Here is a 16,808-nt window from a genome sequence, read left to right on the forward strand (position 1 = left end):
AGAAGAAGAAGAAGAAGAAGAAGAAGAAGAAGAAGAAGAAGAAGAAGAAGAAGAAGAAGAAGAAGAAGAAGAAGAAGAAGAAGAAGAAGAAGAAGCTGCTGCTGCTTTGGGCAAACCCTAAGCTTCACCTTGGGAAACTGAGATAGACATATCAAATGAAAAAACCTTTGAAGGGAACGAGTCCTGCAACAGCAGAGAGAATATGGAGAAGAGAGCCCGCCATCTCAGAGAGCAGTCAAGCCTCCAGATCATTCTAGCCACAGTCAACACTGGACAACTTCAGGAAAACCTCACTAAGGCCAGGTGAGCCCAAGACAGTGAGGCAATGAACTGGTTGTTCTAGGTCATAATCCCAGAGGAAGTTTTTACTTCAATCATTGAAACATTCCTCCAATCCCAAGACCCAAGGTCAGCTGTTCCAGAACTAAGTATTTTTATTTTTATTTTTTTAGATTACAAGATTTAAAACAGTGCATAAGGCATAATCCACATGGCATATGATACCTCTAGCAAGGCCTAGAGCACACTCAAACACATTAATGTTTATGCAACAAAATGTATGAGATTCACAATGAGTGTGATAAATAAGGATTCTAAATAGTCTTGTGATAGGTCTAGCTGCCAAATGAACTCCGATGCCAAACTTATAAAATACTTTTCATTTTTGAACTTGTAGATAATGCAAACTGTGGATATGAAAGGGTTGCTGTAAGGATTAAACAAAATACTATAGATAAATACTCTAAAAGAGTGGCATATAGTAGGTACTATTACTTAGAATTTTAGGAGTTGGGTTGCAATGTAGTTGGGGCATGGAGAGGAGGAGAGTGTGACCTGGTCATAGTCCTCGGGGCCAAAGGGAGCATCCTGCTGCAGAATGTGGTGCAGTCGCGCCTTCACACGGTGCTGGCAGCTGCTCAGGGAGTCACTGTCACTGTCCAGTAGGCCATTCATGTTGGCACTCTTCACCATTTGTACCAAAATGGGTGTAAGCTCCCCTTCTAGAGCTAAGAGGCCCTGGAAGGGAAGCACAGGTCTATTAACTCCTCTTCCTGCTGACGTCCCAGCCTAGAAAGCCGCATGCAGGTATGGAGTGGAGAGCTGGCCAAAGAGGCCGATCCAATGCCCACCATTCTCAGTAGGACAGGGGTGGGGGCACGCAAACAAACCTCTGAACCAGCCTACAGAGCCACATGCAGACATGGAGTGGAGAGCTGGCCTGACTAGGCTGATGCACACCATTCTCAGCAGGATGGAAACAAACCTCTCCGAACTGGTACACCGGCACTTCACATTTCCCATCTAGCCTCCCAACTTTCTCTACTATAGACACTGGGACGGTGGAAGAGAAGGCTCCATGCTCCAGTGTAGGGGAATGCCAAAGCCAGGAGTCAGGAGTGGGTAGGTTGGTAAGTAGGGATTGGGGGAGAGATAAGGGGTTTTAGGAAAGGGCATAACATTTGAAATGTAAATAAAGAAAATATCTAATTTTAAAAAAAGGGAAAAAAAAAAAAGATCACAATAAAAAAAAAAAAAGAAGAAGAACTGTAGGATTTACCTTTGCAAAGGCAGCAGCAGTCATCTGGACGCGGCCCTCATCAGAGGCGTAGATCTTGAGGTCATGACGGAAAGTACTATGGAGACGAAGCAGCCCACAGCCAGGGAAGCCGGCATAGTCACCTGGAGCACAGGGGGAGTCCACGCATAGAATGTCACAAATTTCCCCTTTGGTATCCTCATGGCAGCTCCTCCCTCAGCTGCCTCCCCACCCCCACCCCCACCCCACCCTCACCCCCATCCCCACATCTCATTCTATCTTATCCCGGCCTTACTGGGTTTCATGCTCCAAGACTTACCCTGGCCTCCGGGATACATGCAACGGAAAGCTCGCCCCAGCTCCTCGGCCTGAACACGGCCATCGGGTGTCAGCTCTCCACCCCACTTCAGCACCAGCAAGAGAGAGGGTGCCAGTGGCTCTCTCTGCAGACCTGAGGGAAGGAGGCCCAGTGAGTAAGCCTTCTCTAAGGATAATGGTGGGAACACGCAAGCATTCCAGCTTCTGAGAAGAACATTGGTAAGTGCAGAGACCATCCATAAGGTCAAGAATAAGAGATCTGAAAACCAGGTATGGGGACAAATGCCTGGAATCCTATCTCTTAGGAGATGAAGGCAGGAGGATTGCTGGGAATTTGAGATCAGCCTGGGTTACATAGAAAGATTACATCCTTAAAAAAGAAAAAAAGCTGGTGAGGTAGATCAGATGTAAAGGCATTTGCCATCAAGCTTAACCACCCAAGCTCCAGCTTCTGGACCAACACAGTAGAAAGAAAGAACTGAGCCTCCTTGATCCACACTGCTCAGTGGCACCTGTGTCCCACCCACCCCTGAATAAACAAATGTAATTTAAACATTTAAAGAGAAAAGGAGGAGGAGGAGTGGAGAGAAAAGAAGAGGAAGGAGAAAAGGAGAGAGAGGAGGAGGGAGGGGAGGAGGAGGAGGAAGAAGCTCATGGTGATGAAAACGGAAAGGAGTGCTCACCTTGCCCCTCGTTCGAGGCTTTCACTCCGTGGGGGTAGTAGGTCAACTGCACCTTCCGATTAATACCTGAGAAGTGACCGTACCTGCAGGGAGCAGCTGCAGGTTACTCTCTACCCAGTACCTCAGGTCATGTTAGTAGGTCGCCGCTGCTACATCCCCCTCTGCTGTCCCCTCTCACATCTCCAGCACGGACTTCAGCTGTTCCAGCTTCCCCGTCTTCTCCTCAATCTCTGCTTCCGGCTCCTTCTCCAGCTCTGCCAACAACAGCCTCGTAATGTCCAGCACCTCCTAGAGGAGACCGCAGGGGGTGTCGTCGGAGGGTCATCTCTCATCAGTCCTATACCTTCTCTTTCTTCTTAGTCTAGAGCTCCTGATCAGACCTCCACCTCACCTGGAGCTGCTCCGGCCGCTTAAGTTTTAATTTTCCCGTCTTATATCCACCATGTTTTTCAAATAGAGCAAAAAACCTGAAGAAGTAAAAAGAAAAATAAGCCCTTTTGGGACATGTGCTCCACCCCATTCTCCCTCATAAAGAACTCTCCATCTGAACTGGGACGTCCTTCCTACCTCGGGTGCGTCACCTCCATCTTCATCTTCTGCTTTGGGGTTCTATCTCCATGACGGATGATGGCGATGACACAACGGAGTTCCATCCTAAGATCGGGAGTGTCCTCAGAGACACCCTCCCACCCCAAACCCCAACCCACTCCTAGCATCCCATTCTACAAGCGACATCAGAGAACAGAGGAACAGGGGTCTGTGGCCAGATTCAGTGGTGGAGTTGAAGCACCTTAACCAAAGGCCCAGGCTCTACTGCTCAGACAGTCAACGACAGGAAAGAACTGGTCTGGCTTCAAAGAATCCCAAATTTTATGCAGGCTACTACATATTTTAACGTTTGCTTACATAGTGCCAGATGTGGTAGGGACAATGGGAATGTCCTCAGCTTCTGTGGGGATGGACCACGGTATCTGGAACTGTGGGGCAAGCTCCCGCATAATAGTGTTCCTAGAAGGTGGAACATAACTCGGATGAATGAAAATGAATGAGCGATTGCATGGCAGATTCCTCTGTCTGTCTCTCCCTCCTTCTCCCTCTCTCTCCCCCCTCCCCATTCCCCCCTCACACAAACATATACAATCATGCAGCAAAAAAAGCATTACTATAAACTCTGAAACATCCAAACAAATACCCCATTTAAGGTAGAAATAAATGCACAGCAATGATGAGCAAGCTATCCTCAGTACTAGACAGGGAGTTCAACTTTATTCTTTTGTTTGTTTGTTTGTTTTTGTTTTTTTCGAGACAGGGTTTCTCTGTATAACCCTGGCTGTCCTAGAACTCACTCTGTAGACCAGGCTGGCCTTGAACTCAGAAATCTGCCTGCCTCTGCCTCCCAAATGCTGGGATTAAAGGCATGTGCCACCTCCCGGCTCAACATTATTCTTTTTTTCTTTTCTTTATTTTTGTTTTCAGACAGGATCTCATGTAGCTCAGGTTTCCTCTACCTCACTAGGCTAGCCTTAAACTCTTGAGTCTCTTAATTCTACCTCCTACAATCCCAGTGTTGGGATTACAGACATGCACAGCCAGGCCCAACTCTCATATTCTTCTTTCTTTCATTTTAAGTTTATCTTACTTTGTGAGTGTTTAGCCTCCATTGGTGCCCATTACCCACAGAACTCCAAAGAGGGCATCTGATTCCCTAGAAGTAGAACTGTGGATGGTTGTGAGCCACCTTGTGGGTGCTGGGAACCTAAGCCAGGTCCCCTGCAGCAGCAGTCCTCTCTAGCCCTTCTTTTGTTTTTCTAATACATGTGTGAAAAAAAAAAAAACTTTTTGGAAACAGTCTCACTATGTACCCATGGCTGTGTTGAAACTTACTATGTAGAACAGGCTACCATTGAAGAGGGAGATTTGCCTGCCTCTGCCTCCCTAGAGCTGGAATTATAAGTGTGTACTACCAAATCCAGCTTGAAATTTTTTAATTAATTATTAACTTTGTGAATATATGCGTGGGGGGGCATGTGTGTGGCGTGTGTGTGACGTGTATGTGTGGGCATGAGTGTATGTAATGTGTATGTGTGTATGGGCATGTGTGTGGTGTGTGTATGTGTGGGCGTGTGTGTATATGTGTGTGTGTGGTGTGTGTGTGTGTGTGTGTGTGTGTGTGTGAGACGTGTGCATGGGCACGGGTGGTCAGAGGACACCTTTCAGTGTCAGTTCTCTCCTTCAGTTTAAACATGGCTCCAGGGATAGTGCTCAGGTCATCAGGCTTACTGCCATGTGGTCCACATCTCCACCTCTCACATGCTCTTTTTCAGACAGTCTTACTGTGTAGCACCGGCTGGCCTGGAACTCACAGAGATCTCCTACCTCTGCTGCCATTAACACCACAGGCCATCACACCCAACATTCACACACTTTTTTTTTTTTTAAGATTTATTTATTTTATGTATGTGAGTATACTGTTGCTGTCTTCAGGCACACCAGAAGAGGGCACTGGACCTCCACTGCAGATGGTTGTGAGCCACCATGTGGTTGCTGGGAATTAAACTCAGGACCCCTGGAAGAGCAGTCAGTGCTCTTAACCCCTGAGCCATCTCTCCAGCCCCCTCACATATTCTTAATAGTGTACTGTTTTAACATGTAGCCCAGGCTAGTCTCAAACTCACTATGTAGCAGTTGACCTTAGACGTCTATTTTGCATGTGTATTTGTGTAGGTAGGTATATCTATGTGTACAAATGTATACACCAGTCTGTGTGTGTTGGTGGAGGCCAGAGGCCAGGTGTCTTCTTTGATCACTCTGTACCTTATGTTCTAAAGCAGGATCTTTCATTGGCTGAGCTGGAGCTCACCAATCATTTAGACTGGAGGGCCGGTGAGCCCCTTGGATCATCTCAACTTTGTCTCTTTATGCTGGAATTACAGGCTGCTCCCAACATTTACATGAGCACTGGGGATCTAAACTTGGGTCTTCACACTCACACAGCAAGCGATTCACTGTCTGAACTGAGCCATGTTCTCAATCTTGAACTTAAATTTCTAGTTCCTCTCCCCCACACCACCATCACCTTCCAAATGCTGGGACTCGAGAGAATGTACTACCACTGCGTTTGTGAGGGGCTGGGGACTGAACCCAGGGCTTCAAGCAAGTGTTCTATTAAGCTGTATCTTCTGCTTTCATTCAGACAGGGTCTTGCTATGTAGCATAGGCCTGCCTCATACTTGAAGTTCTCCTGTCTCAGTCTCCTGAATGCTGGGGTTATATGTGTGCACCACCACAGCCTATTTTTGTTTTGCTTTAAGACAGGGTCTCACTCTGTAGCCTAAGCTAGCCTCAGACTTGTGGCAGCCATTCTACCTTAGCCTTAGCCTAGCAAGTGCTGACTGCAGGTGTGCACGATCATACCTAACTCTTCTGTTTGTTTTGTCTTAGGTCGTTTGTTGGTTGGTTGTTTTTGTTTTCGTTTTTGAGGTGGGGTCTTTCTATATATCCTGACTGACATGGAACTCACTCTGTAGACCAGGCTGGCCTGGAGCTCACAGAGATCCAGAGATCCACGTGCCTCTGCCTCCAGAGTGCTGGGATTAAAGGCATGTGCCACCACACCCAGCCCAACTCTTAATAGTATGAGGGTTTTTTTTCATTAATTATTATGTACATAAGTATGCATGGTGTGTATGTGGGTACATCTGTCATGGCGCATGTGTGGAGGTCAGAAGACACACTTGTGGAGCTGGTTATTTCCTTCCATCTTGACACAGGTCCCAGGAGTCAATTCACACAGCTAGCTGTGTATAGCGTGCACTGTATCCTCTCAGCCATCTTGTTGCCCTTCACTGAATTTTTTTTCCTTCTTTCCTTCCTTTCTTTTTTGATATAGCTCTGACTGGCCTGGAATTCATGATGTAGATCAGGCTGACCTGGAGCTCACAGAGAGCCACTTGCCTCTGGCTCCTGAGAACAGGGATTAAAGGTGTGTGCCACCATACCTCACCTAACAGTGCATTTCTTGGGCTAGACAGTCCTTGGTTAGAACCACCATGACTATGGATGTTCACTACAGTTATCATTCCTTATTTTTAGAATGGTTTAGGTATTGCAGACTATTTCAAAAGCAAAGTCATAGTATTATCATAGTCAGTAAACTAAATATAGTTATTTACACATGGGAAAGAAAGGCGATCTGCGACAGCCACCACTGTTAGCAGTGGTCATCTCTGAGGAGTGCAGTGCTGAGGGAGCAAGGGGCCGAGGCATCCTGCCTCCTTTTTCTTTATTGACTCTTGAATCACTTTAAAACATTTAAAATAAAGCAAAAGCTTTATGTATTTATTTATATATACAGTCTTCTATATTCCAGGATAGCTTCAAACTTGCCATGGAGCTGAGGGTGACCCTCAACTGCTGATTATCCTGCTTCCACCTGCCTCGTGCTGGGACAACAGGCACGGTTTACACAGAGGAAGTTCCCCAATCCTATAACCCGTGCTCTAGACTACTGTGTCGCTTACCCCAGAATCTTGGCACAGTCATCATAGTACTTCATTGAGTTCTTGACAAAGCTAAAGCCATTGACGTCACACACAAAAGAGTGACCGTTGGCACGAAGAAGGTCAAATCCACAAACTGTTTGCTGCAAAAGCACAAAGGCAAGGGGATTCAGAGGTAGCTCTCAGACCCTGCTCCTGCTTCTTTCTTCCATCCCACAGTCTGATGAGCCCAACCTTACCTTAAAAGCTACGCAGACCTTCCTGGCCACCAGCTTTTCCATGGCGGTCAACATGACTGGATATCGAACCTCTTTCCCCTCACTGTCTCGTTCAACCTTCCCATCCAAGGCTGGAGACTTTCTAGCTTCGGCGTGGGCATAATCTGGCCCCACTGTGTACACCTGCAGGTACATAGCACCACTGAGTATGCCCACAGCTCACCCTGTATATGAGAAGACAGTATGAGCACAAGGTCTGTAGACTAGTCCAGAATCAAAAATGAAACTCTGCTCAGCCAAGAGTGGTGGCCCCCGCCTGTAATCCCAGCTCAGGTGGCAGAGGCAGGAAGTTCTTTGTGAGTTCAATGCCAACCTGCTCTACACAGCAAGGTCTAGGTCAGCCAGGGCTACATAGTGAGACCCTGTCTCAAAACAAAAACAAAACAAACAAAAACCCCTCTAAACATTAAGAATACAAAGAATGGGGTTAGCAGTTAAAGATGTGTGTTGACAAGCCTGATGACTGGAGTGTGATTGCCAAGGAGCAGATGGGTGAAGGAGAGGAGTGACTCCTTTAAGTTGCCCTCTGACTCCACATGCATGCTATGGTGCACACGTGCACACACACACACACACACACACACACACACACACAAATAATAAATGTAATAAGACATTTTAAAAAAAGAATAAAGAGACTGATATTTTTGGTACTGAGTCTTATTTCTCCTTAGGACTCTAGCTGTAGTGTCTAGCCCTAATAAACTAATAATTTACCAACTTTATATGATTTACTGTGGCACCTTGCTCTTGCTCTGAAAGTGAAAATGAGAACATCTCTATCTCACTTGTTATCTTTACTTGAGTACTAAAGCCAACTGAAATCCTGTTCTATCCTCAAAACCCCCACTCACACAGGCCTCCAGCCACCTCACTCCCACCCTGACACTCGTGACATCTTAAATCTCTGCATCCACCATAACCTTGACATCTGTGCCATCTGTCGGCATGAACTCCTCATAGATGTATGATCCTGTCTTCCGCACACTGCTCTCAGGAGAGTACACGCTGCTCCGGCTGCCGATCTTTAGGAGGAAAAGAAGGGGAACAATATTGTCTAAATCTCCAGGCTTTATCCACAAATCCCTTCTCCTTTCCCAACAACCGCATTCTGTTCTTCGACTTCCCAGATTCTAAAATATCTCCCCACCTTACGGAAGAGGCGCTGGCTTCCTCCTCCAGCAGAGCTGGGGTAGTAGATGTAAACATTGTGGTCCTCTGCACTCACTGGCTTCTCCACAAAAGGCTTGGGAAAAACAGCTCCATTAACCTCCACCTGGTCTTCACCTTCTATCAGGCTGCACTCTGAAAGATGGGCGTGTGATCGATCTCGGGGCCTAAGGTTGGAAAGTATTTCCAACTCCTACTTCCCTGGGGTTTTAATCTATATAACCTTTAAGTTTTTATGACCATGTCCTATAACAGATATGCCGATGCTTACTTATGTTATTTAGATATAATAATATCTATATAACAGTTCAAAGGCTCTGTCTAAAGACCCACGAGTCTACTTATAATCCAACAGTCAAAGGCCTACACAGATATGTATACAGGAGATGTTTAAAGGACAAATACTGGGCTAAATCATGAATATCAAGCAGGGAACAATCAGACACAGCCAGGTACTCACCCTCAGGACAGGCGGGGTCACGGTTGAGGACAGCATATCGTGGCAGATCAATACCTTCCTCCTGTAGGATCCGGTACACCTCCCTCCTGTCATCCCCAAATAAATTAGCCAGGTAGGAAAAGTAGGGCTTCCTAAGGGGAGAGGCTAGGGATTTTATTTGCACAGGGAACCAGAACTCAATAGGATATGATAAAAAAGAAAAAAAGAAAGAAAAAAAAAGAAAGAAAAGGAAAAGAAAAGAAAAGAAACATATTTGTTTGACTCTGATCATCCCAGAATAGGCTCCCTAAAATGGGCACTTCAGGGCCACCCACCCCTCTGGCCTGCAGGAAGTCATACCTATCTTGGATGTAATACTGCATGGCCAGGTCATTGATAAGGAAGGGGTTTCGAAGCTTGGAGTAAGCCACAGCTTTGTCCAGAGGAAAGCCTGTAATGGAGGGGGAAACGGGAGAGCCAGCAGCTACCACTGAGCTCCTCCACACACCCCGCCCAGCGCTTACTGGCCCAGCTCCTCAAGTCTAGGACATCCATCAGGAAAAATTAATCCAATTTAATGGAGGATCCTCCTAGAGATCCAAATCTAACCACAACCTAAGTGTCCTGCAGTCACCCTGTGAGGCTGCAGCATGGGCCTTAAGCCACACTCAACAAACCCTGAGACAGGAGGCGAACTCCTCTTCACTGCTCTCCTGTGTGTTGAGAGGACAACGACCTCTTACTAATGGTATTGCAAGGGTTCCATGCCCACCGCCATTCATCCTTCCCAGTCCCTAACCTTTGGAGTGGAAAGAGATGAGGCAGTGGCAGGACGGCCAGTTCTCCACAGGTTCATTTAGGATCACATCTTCTCCCAGGATGACAACAGTCAGGTAGTCAAATCTGCAGAGTCGCTCTAGGATTTGGGTCATTGGCTTGGACTTGGATTTCTTGGTCATGGCACAGATGCCAACAATAATTTGAGGTTCTGGGGGCTACAGAAAAGAAGTACTATCAAGAATTCCAGATTCCCATCTATGTCACCTCCAACATTGTCACACATCTTTCAAGGGCAGTCTCTTGTCAGGACTTTGGACCTAAGGGATAAAGGATGGCTACCACAGAAGAAACACTATAGAAAAAGTACTTCTTCAAAAGAAGAAGTGGTGACCATAAGACAAAAGGAGGAGGGGCATTTGAGGAAGGGTTTCAGAGCGGCAACCCAACAAGATCTACTGACCCTCCCCCAAGGCAGGAGAGAGCCTGTTACAACAGGGGCCCCGTCACCAAGCCACGTCCCTCTGCCTAGACTTACCACCTCATCCTCCTCGTCCTCAAGGAGTTCACTGTCACTCTCTTCTGTCCTCATGCCTAGTCCACAGGTGCCCAACCCCTCATCTCCAGCTCCAAGGAAGAAGTGGGCCGTAGTGCTCTCGTCCTCATTGGCCGTCAAGGACCACATCCCCACCGGAACACCCACTCATCCCGCTCTGCAAAAGACGGCCCCCTATTAGCGTAGAATCCAAGCTCCCTTACAGGGGGCAGGGATAGGGTACAGGGAGCTAGACACCTAGAGGGAACTACAAGGGTGCAAGAGGGAACAGAAACAAAGCCATGGAAGGGACCAACAAGAAAGGAAACTATGTGACTTGACAGGACTAAAGAGGAGTAAGAGGGAAGCCATGACGTCTTTCCTCCCCTGTTTACCCAACCCCAGCCAAGAACTGGTAAGAGGATCAGCAGCTTAAGCCTTACAGTGCTGGCGCTGATCCTGCCAGCAGGAGACAATGTTAGCTCCAGGCAGCAAGGAGAAGAGACAGTTCTTCCAGGAAGGCTACTGTTGGTTTCTACCAAGAGAAGGTTAGACTGACATTTACTTCAAACCCAGGATTTATTCCACGATATTCCCAGCTCTCTCCACCCCCTCAGCACTGCTAGAACCCAAGGTTCACCCAAGGGCAGAGGAAAGTAACAACCCAGAGGCTTTTGCCTTTAAACTCCATCTTCATTATCACATTAATTATTATTAACATGGTGTTAATTCAACAAACATTTACTGAGGACACCCTCTACCCGAAGCATTGTATCAGAATGTAAATATCTGTGCATCACTTTCTCCTTCACCCCCAACACCTTAACAGACAGATACCCAAATTCACAGAATCAGTTCAAGGAAAGAAGTCTGGTGCTGGTTGGGGGGGTTGAGATAACCATCCACAAATCAGTTTTCAATCCATCCTCAAACTGAAATGTCAACAGTCCATCCACTATCCTCTAGGACTGCCAAACCAGTGCTGGTCTAGGACAAGGTCCCCCACAGCAGCAGCTACATTGAGAAAAGTCCTACTTAAGGTCATATTGGTAAGACTGTCTTATGAATTCGGATCAGAAAAAGTAGGGGTTCCACTTCTGCACGCATGCACCTAGAGTTTTAATAGAAACTCTAGTGACTTTGCTGTACCAGAAAGAGTACATCGGTCAGGAGACATTTCTGGTTATTAGACAGGAAGGTGCTACACTGGTACTCATGAGCAGACGACAGGAATGCCACAAGAATTCTACAGTGTATATTCTATCTCAGGATCTATCCTGTCCAAACTGTTAGCATCACCAAGAGGGATAGACTGCCATGGGAAGACTCTCCTACACAGGCGAAGACTCTCCTACACAGGCGAATGCACACAAGGACATTCTTCTCTTCTCTTCTCTTCTCTTCTCTTCTCTTCTCTTCTCTTCTCTTCTCTTCTCTTCTCTTCTCTTCCTTCCTTTCTCTCTCTCTCTCTCTCTCTCTCTCTCTCTCTCTTTTGGTTTTCTGAGACAGGGTTTCTCTGTATAGCCCTGGCTGTCCTGGAACTCACTCTGTAGACCAGGCTGGCCTCAAACTCAGAAATCCGCCTGCCTCTGCCTCCCAAGTGCTGAGATTAAAGGTGTGCGCCACCACGCCCAGCCATTCTTCTCTTTTCTATATCAAACTAAAAAAAAAGAAAGAAAGAAAGAAAGAAAGAAAGAAAGAAAGAAAGAAAGAAAGAAAGGAAGGAAGGAAGGAAGGAAGAAAGAAAGAAAGAAAGAAAGAAAGAAAGAAAGAAAGAAAGAAAGAAAGCCCACAAAAAAAAAAAATCTCCAGATGCCATAAGGAAAAGAATGGGAAAATACAATGCAGGATATAGCAAAAACCTAATACTAAATTTTTAAAATGAAGGAGGGCCAGCAAGATAGATCAGTAGATGGAGGCGCTTGCTGCCAAGCCTAACAATCTGAGTTTGGAATCTAGGACCTACACAGTGGAGAAAGAACTGGCTCCCACAGGTTGTCCTCTGACCTCCACAGTGTGCTGTGGCTCCATACACAGATGTAGCAAACATATGTTAGATACAACAGTTCTGACTTCAAACTGACAAGGATGTAACACAATTCATTTGCATAAACACCATGTGCTATTTATGACTGCAAAGGCAATTAGTACAGGTTTGCTGGTGGTTTTTGTTGTTGTTTTTAAGCATTTGTTTTACATGTACAGGTGTTCTACCTGTAGGTGTTTATGTACACATTTATGTAGTGCCCATGTAGACAGAAGAGGACACCACGTGCTGGTAATAGACCCCAGGTCCTTTGAAAGAACAAACAGTGCTCTTAATCACTAAGCCATTTTCCAGTCCCCAATTAGAAGTAGTTTAGAAGTACACTGAATCCGAGCATGGTATTGTAATCTAATCTCTGAACTTGGAAGGCAAAAAGCAAGGAGATCTCTGTGAGTTCAGAGTTATCCTGGTCTACATTGTGAGTTCCAGGCCAGCCAAAACTACACAGTGAGACCTGTGTGAAAAACAATACAAAATAAAAATAGGGGCCAAAGCAATGGCTCAGTGCTTAAGAGCACTGACTGCCCTTCCAGAGGTCCTGAGTTCAATTCCTAGTAACCACATAGTGGCTCACAATCATCTATAATGGGATCAGATGCCCTCTTCTGGTGTCTGAAAATAGTGGCAGTGTACTCCTATAAATAAAATAAATAAATACCTCATTTTAAAAAATGGACTGAAAAGATACCTAATTTGTAACAGTGGCTACCTCTGAAGAAAAGAGAATGGCAGTAAGAATTTCTCATGACACCTATACAACTTGACTTATAAATAAATGCCTATTTTCAAAGCTCACAAACGATCTGAAGCAAAGACACACAAGGCTAATATTTGCTAGTAGTGGATTGTAACAGTATGAGCAACTATTATTGTTTTCCAAAGATAAAAGGAGTCACTCAACAGACATTTTCCATGTCCCACAGCAGTTCTCAGAAACACTGACAACTCTAACGAAGTCAAGAACTCCTTGATTAACTACAGAGTTACAAAGCCTTCAATAATTTCTCTCTGTGTTTTCATTTAAAATTCTTCCATGACCATAGGGTCGCAGCTTTGATTAGAGAACTGTAAATGACCTTTATATAGACCTCAGTCTTCTCTGTCTTCATCATCTGATGCCTATTGCTCAACCACCACACGCCCAGAACATTCTTCTATTCAGCTCCAGCTTCTCCAGTTATGCACTGCAGCCTGCATACACGCACGCCTCCTGACTGACCGACCATTTCTTTGAATTCCCTTTCAGTGACCTAACCGTGGCATTCCCAAAGATATCTCACGACTTCCCCACTTAGAATTTTCACCACATTCTTTGTTCTTCTCTAGAGCAGGAGTCCTCCTCTTGTCTAAGATTCCTCACCCCATTGCCCTCTGAGTCTTCCCTGCTTTTTGTGTTGTTTTGTTTTTGGTTTTAAACAATATCCAGCCATATTCTCAGAATTCTATTACAACTCTGTAATGGGAAATAACAGGATGGAGAAGTCTGTTCTCAAACATAGACTGAAGGAAGATGAAGGTCCAAATTCCAAGTTAACAAAGCAAAAATAGAAGCCTGACAGGAATAGCTATGACAGGGCCAGGGCTTCCGTGGAGGCACTTCTGGGACAAGCAGAGGTTTTAATGTGATGCTCCCCAAAACACTTTTCTGCTTTCTGTGTTCTTTCCCCTTTATCGGCTCCCCAAACTTTGTTGCATAAGAATTCTACACTGGGCTAAAGGGCAGTCTTACCGTGGAAGGAAAGGAGGGGGGCACTGGGGAGAACAAGGAGGCAATGTAGGGGAACACTGATACTACATCAGACCTAGAGAAGGGTACCCAGCAAGGATGAACTGTAACTGCTTTAGCTCTTAGGATTGAGAGAACGTACATAGTTCTCTACTCTTCTGGAATCACCTTGCATTTGAGAGAGGCTCCAACAATAGTAAATAAAACTACTTACTTCTCACACCACTACCAATATTAGACGTTGCCACCTTCAAAAGTGAACCCCCAAGCCTGTGCGCCTCTTTTTTACTGGTTATTTTGAGGCAAGGTCTCACTCCGTAGCTCAGACTGACCTCAATCTCAGTCCCCCAAGTGTTGGGATTACAGGCGTGAACCACACTGCCTGCTTCCCACTTCCTTCCTATGGTAAGTTTTTAATGTTTCCGACATATTCCTTATTCTGACGCGAGTCTGCTGCTTCTTCTCACTATCAGTTCACTCATCTTGCCCTCTCTCCCCGTCTATCTGTGATAATGGCTCTTCACTGACTCCCCTACTCCCCACCTGACTGCTGCACCCTAATCACCAATTAATGCAATGAGTCCAGCCGATTTTCCCACTCAGTGACTCCCAGAAGTAAACAACACTTCAAACCTGTACATGAGTCATCACCCTTGTTAACACTTTTTTTTTTAAAAAGACAGAATCTATGTAGCTCAAGATAGCCTTGAACTCAGAATCTCTTGCTTCAGCCTCCAAGGTACACTTGGTAGCATCTTTCCGTTAATGATAAACACTTAATGATCCCCTATACCGCCCGAGGGCCGTTCCTTCCTCACACTAGCCTTGCAGGAGGTTCACCTCCTCTCCACAGTAACCCCAGCATTCAGCAGACCCTCTCCCCTGGCCAGCCAGTTCCTTCCCCCACTTCCCCTGCATCCAGCCCCGCGGGACCTTCCTTCCCACGGCTTCGAGCGCACGACCCTCTACCTCGGCCCCCTCCCCTGCAATCCAGCCCCTCTCCTCCTCCCAGAGTCCCCAGCCCTGTCCCTGCAAGCCTTCTATCTTCCCAGGTTCTCCTCATTACTCCCTCGGACCCCTCCACACCCGTCTGCTCTCCCACTGACCCCCTCGGTCGTCCTCTCTCTCTCTCGGCGCCGGGTCACGAATCCCGCCCTCCCATCCAGACTGCACTCGCTTCTGCCCGCCCCCGCCGTCCCCGCCTCGCTCTCCCTACGCTGACATTGAGGCCTCCCGGCAGCGCCACTCCGAAGCTGTCCCCACCCGGGACTACCCACGGCCCCGAGCGCAGGCCGAGCCCCTCGCCGAGCCCACCCTCCCCGATACCGCCCCCAGCCCCAGCCACTCCCCCACCGCCCCCGGCCCGCACTCACCCGCCTCCCTCCATTCGCGCAGCCGAACCTGCCGGCAGCGACACCTGACAGCGGCCCAATCAAAGCGCGACTTCTTTGCGGTCCCGCCAATCCGCAGAGGGCGCGCACCGGCAACAGTCAGGCTGCGTTGGCCGGAGCCTCAGAATGGAGGAGGGTGGCTCCTAGTGGCCGCACGGGGGAATGCAACCTGATGCTGCTCGCCACTTGATTTCCTACTGAGCTGCCTGCCAGTTCACAACCTCGGTCTCTAGAAAGGCTAACCGGAGACTAGTGGAATGGAGACACCGGGAGAAGAGGCAAAGTTTGTGACGTTGCACCTCCTGGGTGGAGGGGGGGAGGGCCGAGTCTTTTTTTCCTGCAAAGCAAAACAAAATGTGATTAAAGATAGACATAAGCTGAAAATATAGACATAGCAGAGAATCGCTGGGGATGCTGGAGACAAACGCATAGACAAACAGAGAAGCAGATAGGAGAAGTTAAGGGGAGGAATAAAGAAACTAATTTGTGAAAGATACAAGAAAACGGTGGGCAAGGAAAACCCAGAAAACTGGATTTGGCCTCTACATCTTGCTTCTTCTCTGTTTTCTAGCCTTGGAATCTGAAACGCTGGGTTTGAATCCTGCTCATATCTTTAAAACCACGTAGCCTTGGGAAAGTCACTTGACTTCCCAGAGGCTCCACTCTGCTTATTTGTAAGGGTGGAACTAAATACTTAATATACACAGTGACAAAGTACTCGAGAAAATTTATGGGGAAAGAGATTTATTTTGGTTCAGGGTTTCAGGAGTTTTGCTCCTTAGCTCCATTGCTTGGGCCATGAGGAGAGACAGAACATAAATGGTGGCTGGGTAAAAGCCACTTGCTTGTTGGCTGACAGCAAGCAGAGGGGGAGGAATGGGCAAAGGGCAAGATGTATTGTCCAAGGTGTGTTCACAGGGACCCACTTTCTCCAACTAAACCTCACATCCTCCCTTTCAGCATGCCCTAATAATCTTATCACATTATGAATTCATCAAGGGATAAATCCATTAATTAGAGTAGAGCCCTTTTGAGCTTTTTGCAAAAGCTGGTAATTAACCAAGCCCCAATACATGAGCCAGTAAAGGACATTTCTTATCTAAAAAGAATTGATGATACTGATGATATGAAAGCATTATTTATGCATATGTTATTGTTGACCTTGAATCTTCATTTAGGAGTTTGAGTGCCCCCATTTGTTCTCTATAATTTTGGGGACCTTGGAATTGTCCTAGTTAGATGCTTCATCTTACTGACACCTCTGCCCCAGGCTTCCTGAATTGATAGAGATAGTTCTAAGAGCAGAATCTACAAATAATCAGTGATAGCTAGTGCTCAGATTCATTTCTCTTCTACCACTCCAACCCTGGGAGCAAGTAATTACTGCAGCTCCCAACTGTAAAACGTC

At 46.5% G+C, this 16,808-nt stretch overlaps 1 protein-coding gene across 14 annotated transcripts in view; it reads right to left on the reverse strand.

Moving 5' to 3' along the window:
• The window catches only part of Ppip5k1 (diphosphoinositol pentakisphosphate kinase 1), a 45,121-nt gene extending 29,710 nt beyond the window's left edge, over positions 1-15,411 (reverse strand). For 5 of the 14 annotated variants that reach the window (XM_029536278.1, XM_029536277.1, XM_029536274.1 and 2 more), the window contains exons 1-18: positions 15,116-15,159; positions 10,680-10,771; positions 10,240-10,414; positions 9,724-9,919; positions 9,285-9,375; positions 8,946-9,031; positions 8,466-8,620; positions 8,239-8,340; positions 7,277-7,438; positions 7,059-7,180; positions 3,445-3,546; positions 3,106-3,192; positions 2,930-3,005; positions 2,717-2,826; positions 2,539-2,621; positions 1,857-1,988; positions 1,559-1,680; positions 835-1,017 (exon numbers count right to left, since the gene is read on the reverse strand). In XM_029536278.1, the coding sequence (XP_029392138.1) occupies positions 835-1,017; positions 1,559-1,680; positions 1,857-1,988; positions 2,539-2,621; positions 2,717-2,826; positions 2,930-3,005; positions 3,106-3,192; positions 3,445-3,546; positions 7,059-7,180; positions 7,277-7,438; positions 8,239-8,340; positions 8,466-8,620; positions 8,946-9,031; positions 9,285-9,375; positions 9,724-9,919; positions 10,240-10,386 (1,956 nt within the window). In that variant the 5' untranslated portion in view covers positions 10,387-10,414; positions 10,680-10,771; positions 15,116-15,159. Of the gene's footprint in view, positions 1-834; positions 1,018-1,558; positions 1,681-1,856; positions 1,989-2,538; positions 2,622-2,716; positions 2,827-2,929; positions 3,006-3,105; positions 3,193-3,444; positions 3,547-7,058; positions 7,181-7,276; positions 7,451-8,238; positions 8,341-8,465; positions 8,621-8,945; positions 9,032-9,284; positions 9,376-9,723; positions 9,920-10,239; positions 10,415-10,679; positions 10,855-15,115; positions 15,164-15,382 lie in introns of those variants that run through there. The other 9 variants (XM_029536280.1, XM_029536279.1, XM_029536276.1 and 6 more) reach the window with 6 other exon arrangements.
• Between the last annotated feature and the right edge of the window lie 1,397 nt (positions 15,412-16,808).

The sequence above is a fragment of the Mus pahari genome, chromosome 3 (assembly GCF_900095145.1).
Source record: "Mus pahari chromosome 3, PAHARI_EIJ_v1.1, whole genome shotgun sequence".
Taxonomy (NCBI): Eukaryota; Metazoa; Chordata; class Mammalia; order Rodentia; family Muridae; genus Mus; species Mus pahari.